The sequence below is a fragment of the Callorhinchus milii genome, unplaced genomic scaffold, assembly GCF_018977255.1.
Source record: "Callorhinchus milii isolate IMCB2004 unplaced genomic scaffold, IMCB_Cmil_1.0 Scaffold6, whole genome shotgun sequence".
In the NCBI taxonomy this organism is placed as follows: Eukaryota; Metazoa; Chordata; class Chondrichthyes; order Chimaeriformes; family Callorhinchidae; genus Callorhinchus; species Callorhinchus milii.
This window is the reverse complement of record NW_024704747.1, coordinates 14,746,446-14,772,048: the sequence shown is the minus strand read 5'-3', so window position 1 is coordinate 14,772,048 and position 25,603 is coordinate 14,746,446. Positions and strand designations below refer to the sequence as shown.

Here is a 25,603-nt window from a genome sequence, read left to right as displayed (position 1 = left end):
CACTTGGTTGCACTCTCCTCTGAATTAGTTGGCATCATGGAGTGCTTAACAGCAGTGTGACTTGAAACCAAGCTGGAATTGGGGCGGGGGGGGCCAGGAGGAGATTAACAGTTGAAGAGGAAAGTCTTCCATTGTGATTTGAAGATGGGCAGAGAGGGGACAAGACAGAGGGATTGAGGCAAGGAGTTCCAGAGATTTGGGATACAGTGGCTGAAAGCAAAGTCACCAATTATGGAGTGGAGGGGATGAGGGATGTGCAGCAGAGCTGCACAAAGGTGACATGTAGAGGATTGGGGTGTGAGCATCTACTGAATAGTGCTCAATCTATTTAGACACCAACAAAACTAGTCCGAAAAGGATTTCCTTCAATTATATTTAGATTTACCTATGGTCTTCCACTGGGGAATCCTCCAGGCTTAGTTCCTTGCGCATTGTTCCTTCAATCTCAGCAGCCAGTGAATCCTACAAGCACATTACAATTATACTCCGGTCACAAAACTACAGAAATGGGAACACAGAGCAAGAAGATGAGACAGTGAAAGAGCAACGATTGCAAATAGTATAAACTCCCCACAAATCTGATAATCACACTCGTGTCCATTAATCCATAACCATCTCAATGGGGCTGATTCTGTTGGAGGGCAGAGAAGTCAAGGTTCGCAGGAGAGAGGTGGGCATGGTGCAATATACAGAGAAGATGCAGTAAGCAGGAAGGGAGAACAGAGAAGGTGTAGGTAGCACTTGGGGTTAACTCAGTATTACTACAACTTTATACTTAACATCACCTTTCAAGTCAATCAGACATCCGATTGATGTCCAAAGCGTAGTACTTGGGGAGGGAAGGGCAGAGAGATGTCTGATGGATTCGCAACAGCCAATACAAAATGAAATCAGAGACCCTAAAGCAGGTTTGCCACCCTTTTGCCCACATGTTGTGGATGATGCAGGTGGAGTGGGGAAGCAAGACAAGATTGAAAACCTTCCCAAAAACAAACAGAACAAGGAATGGCTGAACACATCTGCTACCTTACCATTGGGAAAATGCTGTATGACTGAGGCCACCGGAGCGAGCTCAGCGATGTACTTTTGCTCCGCAATTCCTTCAGCTCCTCCTGGGATTCATGCAGCATTCCCAAACATTCAGCATTCCGATCTTGCACTTCGTGGAGCTGTAAGAAATAAGATTGAAAGTCATAAACCAGAAGCCCTCAAATCATACTCAGCCCTCTGGTGCCCCATAAGCACTAACAAACTCTCTCTCCTTTTCCTTAGCTTGTGTATGCTTGTGCAATTCCTCAGACAGGAGATCGGAAATAACGATGAGGCACTGTCCACAGCCCAATGTTCCCTTTCTTGCACTGCGAATGCTGCAGATAAAGGGCCTGCAGCACTGGTCACTTGTCTGCTCACAGGATAGGGGCATACAGCCTGCATCCAATCTCCAGTACTTCGCTTCAGTGATCAAACACAGCACCAATATAAGCTTCTTCATGAGCGAAGAGACCCACAGGCGATGCCTTCAGTCATTAAACTGATGGAATTATAAAACAGTTAAACTCTTTGTTTGAGATAAAAGGTGATATACAGTGTAAGTTGTTTTAAGCACAGCTGTTAAGTGTGTGAAGTGCACTCAATCTTTAATGGAGAAATCTCAGAGGGGACCTTATAGAAGATTATAAAATTTTAACGGATTAAAAAAGAAAATCCAGAACAATAGTTTAGGAGTAGAACATGAGGAGATAGGTTTACAGTTCAAAAGGCAATTTCAGAACATATACCAGATAGTTTTTCTTTACCCAGAGGGTGATTAACAACTGGAAGAGGTTGTCAGGAAGAGTAGTGCAGGGAGCAAGTGAATTCCCCTTTCATCTCTGGATGCTAGTTTCAAATTTAGCCCAACATTCATGACGTGGCGGTGATAACTGAAGATAAACAGCGGTACTAACAAAAATAGATGGTACAGAAAATGGAGCAATCACAGAAATGCAATAGAGGTAAAGGCATAATTTGGGATCAGAGGAGAGGCAGCTTTACTCTGCATCTGGCTGCAAAAAAATAAAGCTTCACTGCTCACCTTCATCTGAACAAACTTAGCAAAAAGCCCATAAAGAAAGTGAAATACTGACCTCTGCTGTAAGCTGCCTTTGGGCATCTTTGGAAGCCTGCAGATGAAGTTTGAGCTCTTCCTTTTCAATGGCGTGCTGCAAGACCACAAGACGCATGAGCTATTCCGAACAAAAATAACTACATACATACACACCTGTGATCTTAATTAAACTGCATTATCCTTTGAAGTCTTTTTAAAACGATTATTTAGCTGCAGAGGAATGACGGGGAAAAAACTGATTTGGATGGAAGGGATTAATACTTCTCCCTGGAAAAGAGCCAATGCTCAGGTTTGTGTCTCCGATGGATGAACCAAATGAGATCAGCAACACTGGTGAGGGAGGTGGGAGGAGAAACCCATTTCCTACCAGGAAAGTTTGTTCACGTTACATCCACAATTAAAATCTGGCAAATGGCAAAAGAACACTACAGGCAGCCCCAATGGTGCAATGAAGAGAGCTGAAACTTACTGATCAAGAGTTTGTTGGTTCGAAATTCAGCTGATGTTGCTGGTCTCTGCTGGGGTTGCATTGGGAAGCTAAATAGGCCCAGGCTTTCCCAGGGACAGGCAGATGAAACCCAGCCAAGGTTGCTGCTCCTGCTCCGTCAACAGGTTAGTGTGCGTGGCAGCTGGTTACGCACATGCGTACAATGACCATTTGAGTGTGGGGGCGGGGAGAAGAGAAACCGGATGACAACCAGTGCCTAACCAACAACAGCCCAACATGAGCAGGAGTAGAGGGACAAATGCCAGTGGGGAGAAAATTAGAAAAACTAACTGGACACACCACAAAAAAACACACAAACTGGCTCACGTACAGAAAAGCACCAGCTCAGATTTGATGCGCTGAATGATCCATTTTGGTACTGTAACATTCCATGATTTATATAATTAGTAATCTAGGAAGCATTTATAACGAGCAGGGCCGAGAGAAAGTAGGTGATCAAATGAAATCCACTCCTTGGCAAAAAGGACCACATCATCTGGACAATACAGCATGTCCAGCAGCTATGATTAAACTCTGAAGGGAAAGCTTTGCCACAGTCCCAGAGTGGTTCTGGGCCTTTCAGAATTACCTCTTTGACTTTCCGCTGCAGGTCTACGATTTGACTGAGCAGGTTTGTGATCTCCTCCTGGTGTCGTGCAATGTCCTCATTCTTCCTGGAGAGCTCGTCTGCTAGATCAGAAATATGTATGTTGGTTTCCCCTGGAGGCGAGGAAGAGGACAAAGTAGCCATTAAACATCAAGGCATCATAACTCGCAACGTTTCGTTCAGCAGGACTTCACAAGGTGTAGTTGTGTTCATTTCAGGTTTCTCTGAAAATGTTAATCACAGTTATCTCTCAAGATGTCAAGATTAGAGAAGTAAAAATGAAATTGTAGTACATCCATTGGTGCAGAATAGAACTCAGAAACCCTCCCTGGATCAATTACAATACAAATTTACATTTATATAGTACTTTATATGGGCCAGGAGGATGTCCATATGTGCCCAGCAATCTATCTTGGCTTCCCATCCGAGTTGGGGGTGGCAGCTGATAGGAGTGGGGAGGGGAAAGATGACCAAAAGTCAAGTGGGTAGGAGTGGGAGGTGTAGTGACTCCAGGATGGAGTTCTAGTGAGTGGGGTCTGAAAGTCCGATCACTGATAGTTACATGGAGCAAAATAAACCCCCCAAAGGTTCAGATCTATAATTCCAGAATTTCTTGTAACTAACAGCACAAGTGCATGGAAAACGTCAAATGGAGAAAATGTTGAGTTTGGTCTGTTTAACCGGGTGACACATCATTCAAGCTCTGCTCAATTTATACATACTTAGTTCCTTCACACAGTCATTGACCAGCTGCTGCTCTTTCTCTTCATAGTTGATCGTTTCCGTCTTCAGGTGACAGGCCTTTGGAACGGAGACAAAATTGAAACCTGGTCAGACTCAGCAGCATCATTCATCTCCCTAATCTACCCTTTGTAATTACTGTTCGATAGCATCACATCCCTTGCCAGCTCCAACAGAGTTTACAAATAAAGACGATTTGTTGCTCTGTGGAGTGAAATTAATTTCATGCAACTTTATTTTTGAAGCCCTCCAATTGAAATGTGGAGGGGTTGATAGCCTGGAACTGTGGCACATCTTGTGGCAAAGTGCTATATAAATGTAAATTGCTGTTATAACCAGCACCAAACCCAGGTACATTTCTAACCTTATTGAAGAGCCCCAGTAAATTGTGGAAACTGGCTTTTGAATAATGACTGAGTTTGAGAGTTTTCTAAAGATCTCCATCATCAAATTGAAGTCAATTGTCTTGAGAATAAAGCCATTTGAGCGCTGATGTAAAAAGAGTTTTGAAGGACCAGTGGTCAGCTGATCACTGCCTCATGAGCACCAAAAATGCTGTGGGACCACAAGTATAACAACTGATGGGCCTTTATAGGTCAATGATGGGTTCACCCGAACTGACTCAGATTAAGTGTCAGTTTGGCTCAATCAGCAATGCTCTTGCCTCTGGGTCATGACTTTGAGCTCACAGTGGAGACCGACACTTCACGATGTGCTTGGGATGTGTTGCATTATCAGAGGCACCGTCTATCGGGCAAGAGTAAACTGCCCGTCCAGATGGATGCTGAAGATCCAGCAACACTATTTAAAAAGTAAATAGTTTCTTGCAGTGTCTTGGCTGAACCCTTACATCAGTCACTCATTATATTTTATTCTTAACCATTTATTATTAGATTTTTCTTTATTAGTTTTATAAAACCTGAAAGCAATGGTAAAACTCCAGATGTCATGAGAAGAGAATCAGAGACCCAAATATTCTTTGTAGTCCTCGCCTTAACCTCAGGTTTTAGCCTGGCTCTGTTGCTAACATGCTCACCTTAGAGACAATTTGCACTTTTGCATTGGGCATTCTGTAGTTCCTTAAATTACAAATTAATACCAATTTTGGACCACTGTATTCAAGAACTATAGAAATTTACAGCACGGAAAGCAGGCGCTTAGCCCATTATGTCAATGTATATCGAACTTCAACCTCCACAGAGCTGTTTCTCAGTAAAATAAACTCTTCGACATGGTCAACAAATCAAGCCTTCAATCGTCAAAATCCTTTCTTCTGCAATTCTCTTGCAATGAACTTGCAATGAAATGAACTTCCTTTCCCAGCTCTATCCCTGCTTATCAAAAGCTCCTCTCTGTAACCATCTGTTTGATCCTTTCTAAATCTCCCACTTCTCTCTCACTGTCTGCCCACAATTGGGCGCTTGGGGACAATCTTTAAGCGAATGGCATTACCAACGTAATTATTGTTGCAGCTCAGTTATATCCATGACTAAGAGTCAAGATACGAAGATAACAGAATGGGAGCAATGGAAAGGAAGACTGGAATGAAAAGACATACAGAATTGTTTGGCAAAGCTGGAGCATACTCTTGATGTTCGTATATCTTAGAAAACTCATCCAAACGTCCAAGAGTTTGAGCCTTTAAATTTACCATCTCCTTTTACACGACACATACTGGGGTTTCCTTTTGCATAACGGACACTGTGTTCACAAGAAGGGAATGGAGGAGAGCTGCCTGAGTTATCAGTGCTGGCACACCAGTTTACTTTGATTCAAAGCGAGACCCTGGATGCTTCCAGACCAGTTAAGTGGCAGGTTTGATCTTTGTACAGGGGCAGGAGAGGAGCCTCTTGGTATCTTAGCGACAGAGCCGCCATGCTCGATGACAATAGTGGCAACAATCCAAGAGTGCCGATGGCCTGCACAACAACCCGTTTTCCAGGGGGTAATTATCCCTCTTTGTGGGACACTGCTGCGTGCAATTGGCTGCCACGTTTCGCTCCAAAAATACAGTCAATCCACTTTATAATATATTCTGTGAAACACTTTGAGACATCTCAATGGAGTGATAAAGCGCTATAACAAATGCAAGATTATTATTATTATTATAAAAACCCATTTCAACGTGAGGTCTGGTTATATCAACTCCAACCACCACCATATAACAGGGGTCTAACTATATTCTTTGGAGCACCTACTCTCTGTTTTCATTATACCACACCTCAGATCGGAGGCAGAGATTCTCTTCCTCCAGGACCCGCAGTTTGCTCTGCAAGGAGTCCAGCTGAATCAGGCTGTGTGACAGGCTCAGGGACTCGTTCTGGCGGAGCGGCGTGGAGCAGCTCGAATCAGACTCGCTCTCCTCCGAGGCGATGGCCACGAAACGCAGTAGCTCATCTTTCTTCGTCAGCTCGTGCTGCAGTTGGTTGACCTAATGAAAACACAGAGATTGGAGTACCAGAGTGTAGACACACTAAAGGACCGAGAAGATTTAGTGGGCCAGAACTGCAATCTGTAAAACTGGGAACAAATCTAAACTTGCCTACTGGCCTATTCAACACATAAAACCCATTTAAATGCAACACAACTAATAGGCACTTGTTTTCTGGACACCATACCAACCCCTCACTATTAACAGCATATCTTCATATATATATTTAGATACTGGAGGCAGGATTCTTCCTATTTGGCTCCTGTTAATCCTGCAAGTCAAAGACCGAACAGGCATTAGGAAACTTGCCAGACTGTGCTCACAATGGTAAGGTGTACAGTTAGTCAGTTAAGCTCCAGCAGCACCCCAATGCATAGTGAGGTCCCCAAGCCTTAGCTTTTGCCGACCTGTGCCTAGTACTTTTCAGGATTAAGTGAGCAGAGTTCATCCCTCCAGGGAGAGTACAGATTCCATACCAGACAAAATTCCATATAGATGTAGAACTCAGCAGTCGGTTCGATGGTTGAGTATGGCAATGGGCTTCCCTATACATCAGACACTCAGCTGACCAGCTCACCAAAACAAACCATCCATGAAGAGAATCCACACAGGCTTCACATAACCAATAATCCCTTAATCGAGTTTAAATCAAAGCAATCGTTACCAACATGGTCACTTTTAGCCTTCTCAATAAAACCCAGCAAGGATACTGAAGCTGAAATGACACTGGTTTTAAGGAAAGCCCAAGTTTATACTTTTGAGTCACATCAAGTAAACAGAAGTATAATTTAGTTTTTTAAGGAGACAAGTATACTGGGAATTCCTTGTACTAGGGGCAGGTAAACACATCTGTATTCTTTGTTATGGCTGTGATACCAATGTTTCAAAGTCCGACAGTCAGAGGTTCATAGGTTCTTTGTATCAGTTTTTTATAGGAAAGGTAGACTCTGCTTTACAATAGACCTCAATAAATATTCAGAGCAAAAGCTCTGGCTACCAGTTCAAAGTTGTTACTGTTGTTAAACCAATGTGATCCACATAAAAAAAGGCCAAATAGCATAGAGAGGCAGCTTCTATACCTGATTTCACAGTAATCAATCATTCAGCCTAATGCAATTTGAATTGTAAAAGAAATTAAAACAAATATTACACGGGTTGGCAAGATAAGTTTGATCGAGATTGCTTAAATTCACCACTACGCAATTAAATAGGTTTCTTTTAAAAGACATGGGCACTTACTTGGTCATAAGCCTGGGCCAGTTGTTCCTCCAATAGCTCACTTCGTTCCGTCAGGACCCGATTACGCTGCAGTAAAGATTGTCCGATTCGGGCAGCCAACTCCAAATCCCGATCTCTCTGCAAAGCATGGGGAAATAATAAAGCAAAGGTTTTGACAAAATAAATCAATGTAGCATCCCACAGGGGGGAGGGGAGAATTAGGAAGAAAGAGTCTCAGTTACAGTGGAGCTCATATAGCACCACACAAGAGGAAGAGTATTACACAAGGAGAAACGGATATTAGTTAGTACATACCCACTGCATCAAATATAAAAGGGCATAGAGGCCACGGCTTTGGATTCATGCAAAGACTTGATGCTTTAATGGGAAGGTGATTGGAAGGATGAGGTCAAATGGTCGAAAGGGCCTTCTTCATCCAAACCTCCTTGTGAAATACACTAATCATTCAGCATTTTCAGGGAGGTAGGGAGAGAATACTGTGACCACCCCAATTACTGGAAATCCTTTTAATCTGTTGCCCTGTAATCTGTATATTTTTACACAACCTCTAAAGTGTGCTCATCCATGCCCATCATAAAGACAATAAATGACCTATTTAATATATACAAAATCTTCGGAGTGCAAAAATAGTGAAATGAAATAGACGTTGAAAAATATAGGTTCTAGAGTATAAGATTGAAAGTGTGCAGTTGTTCCCTATCGATCTCACCCCTAACCCCGTCACTCTCACCCACAGCACAAAACCATGCAGTTTTACCAGATTGTGCTGCTTTTTTAACCTAACTTTTAATTTCAACTTCTCCAGGTATCGAAGACGATACAATGCAAAAAAATAAAAAAGTGGATCTTACTTCAGCCAGGAGGTGTGTAACCATATCAATGTCATTGTAAGTCCTGGTCATCTGTTCTACTCGATCAGAACTGAGAACTGGAAGAGAACAGCGGGAGGAAACATCAGTTTTCTTCTTTTCTTTACCTCGTCCCCTCACCACACAACCCCCTCCTCACACACACATCAGGCATACAGCATCCATGATTAGTAGCCCAACTGTTCCATTTTGTAGATCAAAAAAAACAGCACCACCTAAAACTGAATGGTTAATTTCTCCTGAACTGTGTGCTCATAACCACAAGACAATGATTTTCCTGAAGGTAATTTGCAACCAGCAAAAATTGAGATCACAGACTGGGCTGGATTTGAACCAGTTCCGAAAAAAGATAGCGAAGTTAAAAGCCCTTGAATTCATCTGCAGAAAGAGACATTTCAATATTATCTTGTAGTCCCCACCCACTTAGCACCTAATTCAAAGAAACTATTGAAAAAGCATTAAAGGAATTTGGTGGCACAGCAAATTTGAATATTGCACTTTCACCTCCAGTATTCAAAGCACGGTTGTTAGATCAAAAACCTGCTCTCTCGCTCTCTCTTTCAGCAGTAAGAATAACTTAAAAAACATGTCTGGTCTGTGTCAAACCAAACTCTTCATTATAACTCATCTACTGTAGAAGACTATCCACAACGCTAGTAATCAGATTCCCTCAATGCCTTGTGTTGGAAACAAATCACGATGTGGCTTTTGAGAGGTGCTCTTTGAGATTGGTAGTTTTGTGCATATATAAAATTTGCAGGAGGGAAAAGCAATCTTTATGCTCCTTACTTAGGGGAATACTGAACCCAGCAATGAATGGATAGCAAGGGAAAGGAACATAGCCTGTCTTCTACGTTTAGTTTAAAGATCAGCAACTGAAGCAACTAGACTTCATACGTTCATTCGTGTGTCAATTTTATGTTAAAATAATTAATTTAACATATTCAATTCGTTGCTTTAGTGGAACACAAGCACATACAAGACCAAGAAAGGTCATTGCAGTCCACTTGGCTCCAAAAGTTCAATACTGTCTTGCTACGCAAGCACGAAAACTACCCTTGCCTACTTGGTTACCAGCTGGTAGGAGCTGTGCAGGTTCACCTTGGAGGAACTCCCCATCAAGCAGGCCTGAGATGAGAAAATGGCCAAACATTTCTGAAGAGCCACAGTCATCATTCAAAATCAGAAGATCTGAGCCTTGTAGGACAAACAGAAGGATTATCCCCAATGTTGGCTGCACAAATTCTACTCAGCAGGTTAATGTACAAGCACACTACAAATAGCTGCAGTAAGGTGGAACTCTTCTGTTCTCCCTCTCCTCCCCCAGATCTTGGCATCCTAAGACAGCGACATCTTGAATTCAGCAGAAGCATTAGCTGCTCTTTATGCAGAGACTGATCAGGTTGGCTGTATGAATTGTGTTGGGTAAGAACCTTTCTCAGGAAGTAAAATAGGAATCTAAATGCAGGGACACTTCAGCTTGAAAACATCACCCACCAGCATTGCATAATATAACCCGATCTTCACTCTTGTTTACATATTATTTGCAAAACAATCCCTGAAATTGGCTGCTGCATTTGTGTACAAATGCAAAGTCATGGCACTTCACAGGAAATTGAGATGTAACAACAAACTAGATCAAATGCAATGATAATTATACATTTATATAATTAAGCCCACACTGCAGTGAAACCAATAAATTACATCACCCATAGTCAGTGGAAATCTGCATAACCCTACATTTTGGTTTATTATACTATACATAGAATGGACTCACAGCTACTGCTTTCAGTTCTGAGATTTTAAATAAATATCCGCATCACAGAATATTCATACAGAGCTGCAATGGTAAATATGTACTGCAACTCACTTCTGATGCTATTATTAGCCCTGTATAAAACAGGAGACAGAAGCATTTACATCAAAGCCTGGAAATTATAGATTTCCTATTACAGGAATGCAAGATTTTTCAAGATTGTTAATTTAGAGAATTTTACTGAAATTCTCTTCAGATGTCCTCTGACCATTTCCTTAGGCTCCTCGGCTGCAAGAGTGGTAAAGAAGGCTTTATTTCTGGGAAGAACAATTCATTACCTCCAGGAAGGCTGCATGATTTAGGAAACACTGAGGGAGTCTGGTCCGTATGCATGAAAGCTTGAGAGAGGAGGGAAGAGCAACAGAAGAAAAGGTCAGGAGAGTAAATTCAGGCAAAAAAGGAAGTTTAAGAGATACAAAAGAGAAATACATCAACAGTATGATTGCAGTTTACCCAAGTAACTAGATCCATCACTATAATCAGTCTACATTTCAGTGCAACTGCTGTTCAGTGAAAGAATGTAGAATATTAGTGAAATAAAGATTGAAAACGTACTTAGCTGAGTTACTCAAAAGAACATCGGTAACACTTCAGGAGATGTACCGAATTTTGATTCTGGTTAATGAGGAGTTCCTGGTACCTGCTACCCCGCTGGCAAGTGTTCAAATCTGCGTTTGTCAAATGTCTAATGACCATCCGGTAACTATCAGTTTTGGGGAAAGGTGTCTAATTGGTGCTTGTTCCAAAGGAATCTGACAATGGAAGATCAGAATCAAATTAATTCTCTATGTTCTTGGTAATGCGATACCTGAGCCAGGCAGGCCCACAGTACTCTAAGACACTGCTAATGTCTGACCAACAGGTTTGGCTTGTTAGCAGGACTTGGGAGGAGCAGAACTGGGGGCAAGGATTCTTTCCACTCAACATTTGGTAGGGTAGGGCTAGCAGCAGGGAAGTTTAACAGTGTTTATCGTGTCCAGCTGAGCAATTTTAGCTGATTAAACTCCAGCAGTTATTACAACAACAATTTGCACTTATATAGAGCCTTCCATTCATGGTAGCAGCTCAGGGTACTTAAAATGGCGGAGCCTGACTCTGAGCCAGGGGGAGCTCCCAGAGGGAGCGCATCGATAAGGAAAAGAATTACAATACATATTGCCCTCCCAAAGCCTTGACATTTACTAACCTGTGCCAAAACACTCCATTTATTGGAAAAGTGCTATACGTGCAAGTTGTTATTGACTAGAGATCAAAAAATATAAGAACCTAACTTTCACTTCATCAGAAGGACCAGGACCTCAGCTCGGTGCTTCAACTATTCCAAGTGATAGACGCACAATTATAAGGTGACTAACCGGCATGGCATTTTTATGACTATTTGAACTCTTCCGAGAAACACCTGTGCCAAAACATATATAAAAACAAACTCTGTTGATAGGCTCCCACTTGTACACTTTGACACACAATAAAAACATCAATCCCCAAATTTGCAGGACTTTGGACAGCATTGTTGGATACTAAACAATTGGTATTTATGATTGAATGGGTTTGTCAACACATGGAAAGAAATACATTCCACCCACAGAAGATCCCACATTCACTGCCAGGAGCAAATGATTAATGCACGATTTGAAAGGGCCGTTCAATTCATAACATCAAATCTATAGCTCAAGTAAGACAAAGCTATCCAAAGTTAAAGTGCATCAGGGGAAATCTGTGCATCAAGGAGAATCTATTTAGTCTGACTAACTAAAAATGTATTCACTCGGGAGGTTAAAATATCTGAAACTTTGGCTCCCCATATCTTTTAGCTTTTAGTGAAATTAAATAATGAGCAGCTTTGGTGTCAAACCTCTATTCTCTTACATGGTTTTGGGCAGTTGCAATTATTTGGAATTTTATGTTTATATTTCAAGGTACAATTTAAATTGGAGTATTTAAAAAGTGAGGAGTCCAAAAGTATTCATCCAGGCAAAACAGGCACTGAGGGAGCAGGCTAGTGAGGCAATACAACCATCCATTGATAGGAAGTCCTGTCCATTGTATTAACTCCTATTTAATCTCTTGGAGTTTGTCATTCAGAAACCTAGTTTTGTAAAGTCCCTGATCTACATGATATTATTACAGACAGTACATTGGGTCAATTTAGCAGCACATTGAATATCCACACGCTCGTCACCTCACAGTTCAATTATTCTAATGTCCTAACAATCTCCCTATTCACAACAACAACTTGCATTTATATAATGCCCCTCATTCAGCATAGTGTCTTAGAGTGCTTGACAGTGGCGGAGCACCACGCCAAGCCAATTCATGACAAATCTAGAGCTCGACTAACAAAAAGCTATCCAAAGTTAAAATAACATGAAGTTGACAAATTACAAAATCCAACTAATTAAAAATTAATTAAAAACTCCTCCACATCTATCCTCACCCGCACCAAAATAATAATAATAATAATAATCCTTGCATTTGATATAGCGCTTTTCACGTCGGGAGGACATCCCAAAGCGCTTCACAGAACACACTGTAAAGTGAATTGACTGTATATTTGTGGGCGAACACGGCAGCCAATTGCGCACAGCAATGTCCCACAAACAGTCGTAGATTGAAAATGACTAATTTATTATTGTTTTGGGTTTTGGAGGGATTATTATTAGGCATACCCTATCCATACCCCTATCGTCTCATTCCTTGCTGGGCTCCACTGGTTCCCTATCACAGACCTAATTAGTTCCAATATCCTCCCACGTTTCCAAATCACTTCATGCTCTGGCACCGCCCTACCTCTGCAACTTGCTTGCACTCACTCCACTACCTGAGGCTTCCACTCTGCTGACCCTGGCCTACTGCATGTCCCTCAACCTGCTCCAGAATTGGTGGCTGTGCCTTCAGCCAGTACATCCTTAAACTATGGAACTCACTTCCCCAATCTCCACCTTGCCTCCTCCTTCCTGATCTTCAGATCACACCTGAAGACATAGATCTTTGACAGTGATCAGCTGCCCCACCACCCACCCAGCTTGGCGTCACTGTTAAGACAATACCCACATAAAGGGCGCTATATAAGTGCAAGTTATTGTTGCAGTTTGAATATTACATTGAACATGCCAGAGGCCTTTCCACAATCAATGATTCCCCACAAACTTACAATGTGCCTGCAAACTAGCAGAAAGTCACACATCTCTTCAATAAGATTTAATAGAGTCAAGATAATTTGCAAAAGAACCAAAGGGGAGATGTGGAGACTTTTTTTTACACACAGATAGCTGTTACGGTCGGGAATGCATTGCATGAAAGGGTGATGGTAACAGATTCAATCATAACTTTCAAAAGGGAATTGGATAGGTGCTTGAAAAGGGAAAAAAATGCAAGGAAATGTGGAAAGGGCAGGGGAGTAGGACTGGTTGGGTAGCTCTTTCAAAGAGCTGGCACATGCAAGATGGACCAAATGGCCTCCTTCTGTGCTGTAATATTCTATGATTCTATAAGAGAATCCAACAAAAAGGAGTTATCTTCTTCTATCTATCTTCTTTCTTTATTATACTAATAAAACGACAATGACTGTCTATGCTTGAAGAAGTATCTCAATAACCAATTGGCATAGAGACATGATTTATACCTCATCGGAAAGGTCTTGCATCTGGGAGTGACATGGGCATATTTGTTTTCGGGTATTTCTTATCTTTCATGAGTTATTTTCAGTTTTGCGTTTTTCACTGGAGTTACACCTGGTGGCTGCAGAGTCAAAGTGGCGCTGTAGCATCGTGCATCACAGAGCACCTGCATATGTAGGCACACATTGCAGTTACACCTGGTGGCCGCGGTGCTGTGGCATCCTGCGTTACACAGCACATATAGCCAAGCGGCGGGAACAAAATAAAGAACACAGATGAAGCTAAGCGGCGGCAACAACAAAATTACATTTTTAATGTGCTGAGTCCTCCTAAAGGAGTCCTCCAAGATGAGTATGGATAAAGATGAAATGTCCGTCTGTGTGTCAATCTACATTCCATATTGGATCCTTTGGTTGCAAGCGAAGCTGCATCAGGTACAGCTTGTTCAAAATAAAAGCAAACCATTGAAGAAGCGATTTGATAACAGCTTTTAAGAGAGAAGCAGATAATTATTTGGGAGAACAAGTTTGCAGCGCTATGGGGAGAGAGCGGGGGAGTGGGATTAGAATTGGATAGCTTTTTTCAAAGAGCCGGTTCAGACACAATGGGCTGAATGGCCTTCTTCTGTGCTGTATAATTCTATGATTCTATGAGCTGAGTTAGAGAACAAGGAGGCTGCAAGGTCACCTTAGATGACGAGGTGCATTGCAGCACTGGAAGAATGTAAAGTTGGCTGCGAACCAGAGCAATGAATTCGGAATGTTTCGCTGAGTCGGGAGGGAACACACATTTCCAGTAAAACATTAAAATTCAAAGCCCTTTACCCATCGATGGTGATCTAATAATGAGCAGAAACAAAGACCCAATTACTGAAAGAACATTATATCTTACTTATCAGTCTCACCTTCCTCCACAATTCTTTCTAGTACATCTTTGTAGCCATTCTCATCTGTACCAGTTTGCCCTTCCATGATCAGGTGCATAGTAACGTAATCCTCACCAAATATAATCTTCACAAAATGTCAGTACGGGAGACTGTATTGTATCAATATAAGAAGTCCACTGTACCACCTTCAAACCACAATGCAGACTGAATGCCTTCTGAACAGTTGCAGTTTTACTGCCTGTGTATTTATAGTTTGATCCAAATAAGAAAGTGGGAGGCGGTGGCAGAAAAAGCCGCACATAAAGTGAGCTTCAAGGCCACATGTTAAACATTGACCTTCTTGGTCAATGGCTTCAAAACATTTTTTTATTGTCTATTGAATAAAATTACTATGTAGAGAACAGTGAATAACCAGCCCTCTCCCTCCCCACCACCCCACCCAGAAACAAAACACTGTCAGTCCCATAGTAGTACTTGTAGCACGTGCTTCTCTGAATCCTTCCAACTTTAGCAAGCTTGGTTTTTAACCACCAGGTGATTCGCTCACCTCCTTGGAAACAGAACCATTTCTCCTCCGCTCCAGTTTAGTATTAAAATTCTCTGACACAACTATTGGCTGGGGGTATAAACTCCAGGAGGCCTTCACACTATGTACAGAAAGCTGGTTAGTCAGCAGAAGTCTCTAGGTACGCCTATGTTGACAGTATAAATGGCCTGAAGAGGATTCCAACCGGGAACAACTGTTCAGCAAACTGCAGATGTTACTTGTGCTTTCGACCATTAGGCCCAGACCCTCTGGAACTCTGTCTCAATCCCTCTGCCTTGCCCATCAGTACCTCCCTTGTCTCCCTGGCTCAGCGTCAAATGCCGCCATTAATACTCCAAAGCGCTACCCTGTACGCAGCACACTACTTAAATGCAAGTTATAGTCGTTTTTCGTCAGAGCGAGTTCCTTATAACACTTTCCCGGGACACAGCACAGATTGGTCACAGCTAGTAGGATGTTCCACACCTCCACGAGATGAGCCCCCTGAGAAAGACCAGTTTGTTCACAAATCCACCAGCTCCCTCAGCTACATCAGGATCATAGAAACATGGAAATCTACAGCGCAGAATGAGGCCATTCGGCCCATCGAGTCCACAAATGACGACTTGTCGACATTCAAATGCAGGAAATTTGCGCTCATCCAGGCCTTCATGTTCGTCAAACTTTGGCTAGGAAGGGCTGGTTTGAGATGGGTTTGAAGTTTGTGAGATTGGAGGGATCGAGGGTAGTTTTTTTAGGGAAAGGAGTAATAACAGTGGTTTTGAGGTGGAGTGGGACAGAGCCTAAGGAGAGGGACTGGTTGAGTGTGTCAGCCAGCAGTGGGAAGAGGAGGGGGAATTGAGTGACCAGAAACTGGATGGGGAGGGGGTCGAGGCAGCAGGTGGTGGGCTTCATAATAATAATCTTTGCATTTGATATAGAGCTTTTCACGTCGGGAGGACGTCCCAAAGCGCTTCACAGAACACACTGTAAAGTGTATTGACTGTATATTTGTGGGCGAACGCGGCACCCAATTGCACACAGCAGTGTCCCACAAACAGTCGTAGATTGAAAATGACCAATTTATTATTGTTTTTGTTTTTTTTGGAGGGATTATTATTAGGCGTGTGGAGTAAGGAAACTTGCCCAAGGTTTGGCCCTCTGCCTGGAATTGAACTCAGGTCTCTCACTTGCAAAGCGAGTGCTCTAACCACTGAGCTATAGGACTCCACAATCTGGGTGACGGTGGGGGAAAGGGAAGACGAAGTGATGGGGGCAAAGGGTGGTAGGTGACATGGGGGTAGGGGGGTCGGGGGGAGGAGGAAGAGGCAGCCAGGTGGATATTATCTATCTTAGAGATAAAGAAGTCCAAGACTTCTTGGCACCTGAAGTGAGAATCAAAATTGCTTGAGGGGAGGCATGTAGGAGGTGCTGAGTACTGGAGAACAAAATTTTAAGGATACTTTTGGCTTCAAGAATGACCTGTGAGTAAAAAGCAGCTTTGGCCTGAGAGAGGGAGTGGGATATGTATGAAGATGCTTGAACCACAGTGAACCGTTTTCATCTGAAAGCCACGCCATTTTGCTATTCCCAATAATATCCCTATTGCCCAAGTCTCTGTCCCTCTTAAACACCTCTTCAATATAGCCTCTACAGCTTTCAAGGACAGAAGAACCCATATCTTCATAATTCTGTGTGTGAAGAGATGCTTCCTGACCAGTTTCTAACTAATCAAACAAGATGTGTCAGAGCAATACCTGGGGGGGTGGGGGGGAAAGAAAGAAAAGGGAAGAGAGATAGCAATGACATTCAGGGTTTCCCAGAGACAATTGGTACAGTGAAGAGCTTGGCAGGTCCCCTGCCCCATCTGGACTTCATTTCAGCCTTGCTCAAGACCTTCATAAAGTGCTGGATCCAGCACATTATTGACAGTTGCAAATCTAGCTGAGACGATAGCCACTTGGAACTTCAACCCCAGGTTGAAGTTTTTAAGTTTACTCTTCCAGCAAGGAGTTGGTTACAATAAGACTTTGCTGAGTAAGACTGAACACAGACAGTTTATACAAATCTGCACACGTATTGGTTTGGTTAAATGCTAACTTGCACTGGAGGTCGTTGAACTGATAACAGAACCACAAAATGCTGGTCATCTATTGCAAGTTTGTTCTGTGAAGCTCAACTACACCTTTCTTGTACGTACAAGGTGCTACATGACTGGACAATACATTGCAAAAAAAATTGCATGCTAACCACCCCCCCAACTCCTGTAATTCACCTAGTTCCTGGCCTCTTCACACGAGGGTTGGTTCCACAGAAGCTCGTTGTCCTCTGTACCAGTGTACCAGTCAAGCAGAAAACGCACACCCACACACACCTCCCTAATCCTAAGGCCAGGGCGAATTTAATCACCGTACAGCCCCAGCTCAGACCAACCTCATCACCAACTACGATTCAAACCAGTAAGCTTCTGGTCTAATATATCACTCTATCTGCACCACCCAGCCATTTCTGTTTGACCTGAACAATCACTAGTCTTCCTGTATAGAATTAAAACCAACAACTTTCCCTTTATTCAGCAGCCAAGCATTTGACCATGCCTTGCTGGTGGAACAAACAATATCGACAATATTGGAGAGTCTTAAAGGATGGAAGTGGATTTCTGCACGTGCCAAACACCTGAATGCCCCCCCAACCCCAAAATATCTTTCCAATAACGAACACCACTAGATCACTTTTGCTCAAATTTGCATTAACCAAAATATAGTACTTACTCATGTAGCGGAAAGCTTCCTCAGCCTGGGTGGGAGAAAGCATATCGGATGCATGGCTGGAGCCGTCCAGTGACTGGTCCCAATCCTTGTTCTGGTACAGGTACAGTGAATCTGCTCGGAGGCGATACTGGGGTATCTGATCTTCAATCAGGCTGACCAGTTCTACTTCAGGCAACTCCTCACGGCTGCACACATCTGGTAACAAGACAAGGCTAATGTCAAAGGATGTCAAGTTACATTTTACAGTCTGCTGCATCAAATGGCACTCACTCAATGAACATGCAGCAAAATGGGATCGGTGCAGATTTGAATAAATGTGCGGATATACATTACTATAACCTACAGAAAGGGTATCCTTCAGGTCAGAAACTGTAACAATATATGGTGATATAGATTTCTCGTACCATTGGGATGCCAGTCATTTTACGCTGCTTGATACGGGGGGGCAGGGGGGGGGCGCGGTTGGAGAAATCAGTCATCTTGCACTGCCATTGGAATCAATTTGGCACCTTTAGACTTGTTTTCAGCTGCTACCATGGCAGATTGCAGTGAAAGAGCCCTAGAAGTAACCTCGTAGCGACAAGGTCTGAGATGATCTCGTAAACAAGTGTGAGATATCAGGATTAAGCCATGCTCTGGGTTTAGAATCTAGTAATTAAAATACAAAATTACATTTGCATTGTATCTTTCATGTCAGGAGGGCATCCCAAGGCTTAATTAAATTAAGTCTAAATTACAATTAAAGTAGACTAGGTTTTGCTTTTCTTCTTACCCGTGATGGTTCCCGTCTCTTTATGCTCCACATTCATGGGTTTGTTTTCTGGCATCACCTGTTCATAGGCATCGTGAAAAACTCTCTCCTGTATGGTCCCCTAACAGCTTGAGAGCAGAAGAGCTTTGCAAAGATTATGAGCAGCTGAAGACTTCCCTGCTTTGGCCAACAGGCACCATCCAGCGTTTTTCTGGTATCTTTGAATGGATTTAGGTAAAAGTCTCTGTTATGGGTCTCATCTTAATTACATTGATACCGAGGTAGTGGAACAAAACATGGTCTGATGAATCTCAGAGCTCACACAATGAATCTTCTATTCAAAGGCAACCTGTAGTGAACAAAGAAGGTTCAGTTAGCTTCTGAATTACTATTGTGTGGTTTTCACATCAGCTAGGTATCCATTATATCTTCACACAACTGTGTGAAGATATAATGGATACCTAGCTGATGGAATTATAAAGGCTGCCATCTAACATCATGGCATCGAATGTCAACATAAATCTGGAGAGCAAAATCCTTTAGAAAAACAACCTTAAATGTAATGAGCTCATCCTCTATTCCAGGTTAGAGGAAATTGATGGGACTTAATACAGTACTTGTGTTTGATTTAGCACCTTATGCCAAACATCTCAAAGAGCTTCAGGAGTTTTTTTTTCTGCAAACGATAATGACTATTTGTAGGTGAACATGGTAGACAATTTGTGCACAGCAAAGTCCCACAAATTGCCACAAAATGAATGACATGGGATCTTTAATGTCCACCTGAACAAGCAGATGGGATCTCAGTTTAACATCTCATCCAAACAATGGCACCTCTAACAACGCAGAAAACCCCAGCACTGCATCACTTGTGTCCAAGTGGCAGATGTGTTTGCCTACAAATAGGTCACTGCACATTATAGCAAGCGCTTCGAGACATTGATGACAAAGACACAGTCAAAATAGATACATTTTTAAGTTTTTGAGTGGTTATAAAACAAAGGGGTTTGGAAGGGAGAAAAACAATAAAACATTGTATTAATCAGAAAAAGCACAGCAAACCAGAGAGAGAAACAGTCCTGTAATTGAAGTGGACATGTCCCTGTGAATGGAAACATCAGCACAATTTGTTGGGCTGCCAGGATAATCAGACAGCTGTCCATCACTGACAAAAGCTCTTTAACACAAAGAGATACACAGAACATCTTTACCAGTAGAATTGGCAGCAAATCTGAAAGACAGAGTGATCCATCTCGTCAACAACCTTTGCCCCCACCCTCAAACAAGATATTTTAGCAACAAACAATCCCGGCCACCTTGCTAAAGCTCAAGAATGCCCGAATTTGGGCAGAAACTAGGTGAAGCCAGAACATTTCTGATTACTTTATTCCGACTAATGCTGTGCACGCCAGAGGGCTTGACCCAGAAAACAAAATAGGGTTTTGGGTGGCAGATTAACAGCAGAAAGGACAGCTTGATGGCAGCTGTTGGACAAAGATCAGGGTGACTGTGAAGAGTAGTGTACAACCGAGAGCCATTGTAAATAACCAAAGGACTGCTCCAGTTTCTATCAATTATTTTCGTGCACTATTGGTTTCAGATTTTCAATTGTGATTTTGAAATCCCTCTACTATCTTGTTTTTCACTTCAGGTTTCATTCCCCCCTCTGGCGATGGCTCCCTGCCCCAGTCACTCCCACTGTTTCACTATCAGTGACTGAATCTTCAGCCACCATAATGACTCTTGTCCTCTGGAACTCACTTCCAAACGACTTTGCCTTGCTGTCTCTCTGCCGCACCTTATAAAAGCATTCCGACTGTGTTACTAACATTCTGATATCTCTCATTACTCTCAACGCCTCTCCCCCTCATTTGTCAAGTGACCTGCAATGATCTGTGACATGAAATCCTACGAATGGATGTCATAGCCCTAGACACACATCGTACTGACAGGCAGACTGTAGCCTGCAAGTCCATCTCTCAGAGGACGAGAAACAGTGAGGGTACTGTTTTGGGATATTGGCAGACACCTCACCCCTTGGTAAATGCAGGTCATTATCTGAGAAAAGGATAATACTAACCACGGAAGTAAATGATAGGTGCAACACATCCGTTTATTTTTCGGTCAGCTGTAACAATAATAATAATCTCAACTGCCCAATTCTACAAAGAATGTTGATTTATGCATCTTTGTGATAGAGAAAATTTGCATTTATGGCAGTAGATCACACTGAAACTACAGTAGTTGTTCAGTGCTGTACCTTCTTTTTAATACTGTTAGACTGTCATTTGATATAGTGTCATTTGATAATAGTTTCATTTGTGTCATCTCAAAGTGCTCCACGGGATTTTACTGTGAAGTCAGTGGTGTAGGTGAACATGGCTGCTACTTTGTGCACACAATGTCCCAAAAATAGTGAATGACCAATTTTATTTGGGAGATTGTTAGCCATGACACCACAAGATCTTTTTTAAAAGGCAAATATTGCAGCCAGTTCTGCAATAACAAAATCACACAAAAAGCCACGGCGTAAATGATTGAAGAATAACTAGGATTGTTGGTAAGGATCCTAGAAGCAACTCGCTGCTCTGTAAGTGATGTTTAACAAGGTGCATTACTGTAAGCCTTGGGCCTCTGAATATGGTCAGAATTTGTGGTTTGGGGAAAGGGATGAGGCAGTTCAGAAAGAACTAAGTCGGAAATTAGGCTAATACTTCAACTTTTGTAAAGCATTCGTGAGGTTCCCCTAAATCAGCGTGGCCCAGGGTCCGGGGCAGGTGATCTTAGGCGAACTGCGTCCATTTCCACCATACCAACTTCCACTCCCCCTTGGTGAATGTCCTCCCAGGGCAGCGGCTGGTGGGGGAGGGGGCAGAGGTGGGAGGAGGGGGCCAGAGGGGTTGTGGGGGCCAGAGGTGGGGGGCAGAGGGGGAAGTGGGTGGTGGAGGAGGTTGGTGGGGGCAGAGGGGGAAGTGGGTGGTGGAGGAGGTGGGTGGGGGCATAGAGGGGAGGTGGGTGGGGAGGAGAGGAGGGGCCAAAGAGGGAGAGGAGGGGCTAGAGAGGGAGAGGAAGGGCCAGAGAGGGAGAGAGCGAGCCGGAGAGGGAGAGGGCGGGCCGGAGAGGGAGAGGGCGGTCCGGAGAGATGAGGAAGAGGAGGAGGGGAGAGAGATGAGGAGGGAGCGGGGAGAGAGATAATAATAATAATAATAATCCTTGCATTTGATATAGCGCTTTTCACGTCAGGAGGACGTCCCAAAGCGCTTCACAGAACACACTGTAAAGTGAATTGACTGTATATTTGAGGGCGAACGCGGCAGCCAATTGCGCACAGCAATGTCCCACAAACAGTCGTAGATTGAAAATGACCAATTTATTATTGTTTTTGGTTTTGGAGGGATTATTATTAGGCGTGTGGAGTAAGGAAACTTGCCCAAGGTTTCGCCCTGCCTGGAATTGAACTTGGGTCTCTCGCTTGCAAAGCGAGTGCTCTAACCACTGAGCTACAGGAGATGAGGAGGGAGCGGGGAGAGAGATGAGGAGGAGGGGGGAAAGAGATGAGGAGGGGGGAAGGGAGGATCAAAGACCGGATTTTTTTTAAAATATGAAAAGCAGCTTCTCACCAGATATCTCCCCAATCTATTTAAAAACAATCAATATTGGTACCAAGAGGATTTCCTCCCATTCTTCTGCCAATTCACATTCCCACAGACCTCTCGCGGCAGTAGTGTACCAAGCCTTAATCACAAATGCATTCCAAGTTAATTGCTACCTGACATACATGAGCAGTGACATTTCCTCATCGAGAATGCACATGCATTTGCTCTCACAATTCCTCAGTTTAAAATCAGCTCCAGGCTGTCCAGCTCTTCTGAGCGAGCAGTTTCTGTAGGTTAATTTTTCCCCCCACACATACAATTGTACAGCTGACAACATTCAAAAATAGCTCACTCCATCGGGCTTCTATGTGACTGATTGATGCAGTATAGAAAAGAAAGGCAACATTAAAATACAGGGATCATCACACATTTCAACATAATTCAGAGCCTGAGCGGTAGGGAGCGGCAGATTGCCATCTAAAAATAATAATAATAATTTGATCACTCTATCCATGACTGTTTGTGGGACACTGCTGCATGCAATTGGCTGCTGGGTTTTACCCACAAAACACAGTCACTACACTTTACAGTATATTCTGCGAAGCGCTTTGAGACATCTCAAAGACGTGATTAGGTGCTATATCAAATGCAAGGATTATTATTACTATTATCATTATAATGACCATCCTACTACACTTTGCCATAGACAGTAAGCACCTACAGGCACACAGTATTACGCTGCAAGTGTAACATTTCTGACTGCAGTACCTCAGAGTTACTTAGCATCAGCACATAGACCCAATGCTGACAATTCATGGAACATGGAGCTTCATTCTCAAATTATTAACAATAATCCTTGCGTTCAACAGCACGTTTTCCATCAGGTGATCTCAAAGTGCTTCACAGAATTGACTGTACAATGACTGTATATGTCTCAGAATCTGAGAAGAAGCCACTGTTGCAGATATTGACTTATAACAAAAGCCATCTCCTTATCTCAGGCTGGCAATGGAGCAAACACGCAGGAAAATTAAAAATATAATTCTTGCATTTGATATAGCGCTTCATCGCCAACCAGGGTACAAATCAGATCAAATAGCTTTACAGATGATCCCACATAAATAATAAATAATTCTTGTATTTGATATTGCACTACAGTGACAAAAACACTTCAATATGCTCCATAGAGAATTGCTTTTAGGTGTAGTGTAATTGTTGGTGAATATTCTAGCTAATTTACAACACAACAACAACAACAAAATTACACTTATAGAGCGCCTTTCACGTTGGTAGGACGTCCCAAAGCGCTGAACAGTCAGGTGTCGGGGATCGAGCATGGGGGAGGGGTGGTGTAGGGGTGAGGGAAGGCAGAGAGGTGGGAGGGAGACCAAAGGCACGGTCGAAGAGAAGGGTCTTGAGACCAGCCTTAAAGGAGGCAAGGGAGGAAGCGAGGCGAAGGGACCGAGGGATGGAGTTCCAGAGTGTGGGGGCAGAGAGGCTGAAAGCCCGGCCACCGATGGTAGGGCGGGAGACATGGGGCAGGCTGGAGCCCGCTGAACAGAGGGAGCGGGCAGGTTGGTAGGGAGTCAGCAGGTCAGAGAGGTAGGAGGGCACAATGAATGGCCTTAAAGGTGAGGACGAGGATCTTGAACTCAATCCTCTGGAGGATGGGGAGCCAGTGGAGTCGGGCGAGGGTGGGAGTGATGGGGTCACAGAGCCTGGTGCGTGAGAGTACACGAGCTGCAGAGTGTTGGATGATCTGCAGCTTGTGAAGGGAAGAATTGGTAATCGAGCCTTGATGTGATGAATGCGTGGGTGAGGGTTTCGGCAGCCTGAGGGATGAGGCAGTGGCAGAGTCTGGCAATATTGCAGAGGTGGTGGTAGGCAGTGCCGGTCATGGCGCGGATGTGGGGGAGAAAGCACAGTTCAGGGTCAAACAAGGTACCCAGGTTCCTGACTGGCTTAGTGAGGTAGAGTGCTCAGGGTTGGAGGCTGATGCTGCCAGCGCCTGAGGTGTGGAGGCACTGGTACGAGCCAAACAGGAGGGCCTCGGTCTTGCTGACGTTGAGTTGGAGAAAGTTGGCCCTCGCTCAGGACTTGATGTCGGACAGGCAGTCGGTCACGACGTCAGTAGTCCTGGAGTTCAGGGTGGAGGCAGGGACGTAGTGTTGGGTGCCATCCGCATACATGTGGAAATTTACCCCATGTCTGTAGATGACGTCACCAAGGGAGAGAGGGGACTGAGTACAGAGCCCTGAGGAACACCGCACAAGTCAGTGCGGGGGCTGGAGGAGAAGCTGTTTGCCGCGACGAAGTGGAGGGGGTGTGAAAGATAGGACCTGAACCAGTCAAGGACAGAACCTTGAAGGTTGAGGTGGGAGGAGAGGCAGTGGAGGAGGATTGAGCGGTCGAGGAGGACAAGGAGGCAGAGGGAGCCCTGGTCACACATGGTCAGGATGCCGTTTGTGACCTTGATCAGAGCAGTTTCCATTCTATGGGCAGCACGGAAACCTGATTGGAGGGGTTCATGGAGGAAGTGAGAGGAGAGGAAAGAGCGATGCTGGGAGGCAACGGCTCTCTCAAGGACCTTGGGAAGGGGAGATTTGAGATGGACCGGTAGCGAGATACCTGTGATGGGTCGAGGGAGGGTTTCTTCAAGGTGAAGGTAACAGAAGCTGTTTTGAGGAGGGAAGGAACAGTGCCAGATGACAGAGAGAGGTTAATGATGTCGGCGAGTAGTGGGGCAAGGAGGTGGAGCTGGGATTTAAGGAGAGGAATAGGGATGGGGTCGAGGGAGCAGGTGATGGACTTCATGGAGGTTACCATGTTGAGGACAGAGGAGGGGGTGACAGGTTCAAAGGTGTGGAAGGAGGGGTGGGTAAATGTCGGATGGGTAATTGTGTGGAGTGGGGGTAGGGAGGGGTTGGAAGTTGGGAGGGCAGTGGCAGCTGAGCGGATTCCCTCGATTTTGGACTCAAGTAAGTCCAGCATTTTCTCGCAGTGAGAGTCAGAGGAAAGTATCTGCGAGATGTGTCGGGGAGGGCGGAGGAGCTGGTTAGTGGTGGAGAACAGGAGCCTGGGGTTGCCTTTCGCCTCCAGGATTAACCTGGAATAGAAGGATGAATTGGCTGAGGCGAAAGCAGAGCGGTAGGTTTTGAT

General features: G+C 43.7%; 1 protein-coding gene across 4 annotated transcripts in view; it reads right to left on the bottom strand.

The window, feature by feature from the left end:
- Positions 1–19,101, bottom strand: part of trak2 (trafficking protein, kinesin binding 2) — a 29,103-nt gene extending 10,002 nt beyond the window's left edge. For 2 of the 4 annotated variants that reach the window (XM_007890689.2, XM_007890691.2), the window contains exons 1-11: positions 18,870–19,101; positions 18,098–18,292; positions 10,576–10,635; positions 8,464–8,540; positions 7,613–7,729; positions 6,164–6,373; positions 3,924–4,002; positions 3,184–3,314; positions 2,127–2,201; positions 1,032–1,169; positions 386–462 (exon numbers count right to left, since the gene is read on the bottom strand). In XM_007890689.2, coding sequence (XP_007888880.2) covers positions 386–462; positions 1,032–1,169; positions 2,127–2,201; positions 3,184–3,314; positions 3,924–4,002; positions 6,164–6,373; positions 7,613–7,729; positions 8,464–8,540; positions 10,576–10,635; positions 18,098–18,292; positions 18,870–18,924 — 1,214 coding nt within the window. In that variant the 5' untranslated portion in view covers positions 18,925–19,101. The remainder of the gene's footprint in view (positions 1–385; positions 463–1,031; positions 1,170–2,126; positions 2,202–3,183; positions 3,315–3,923; positions 4,003–6,163; positions 6,374–7,612; positions 7,730–8,463; positions 8,541–10,575; positions 10,636–18,097; positions 18,293–18,869) is intronic. The other 2 variants (XM_007890690.2, XM_007890693.2) reach the window with 1 other exon arrangement.
- Positions 19,102–25,603: the final 6,502 nt, after the last annotated feature.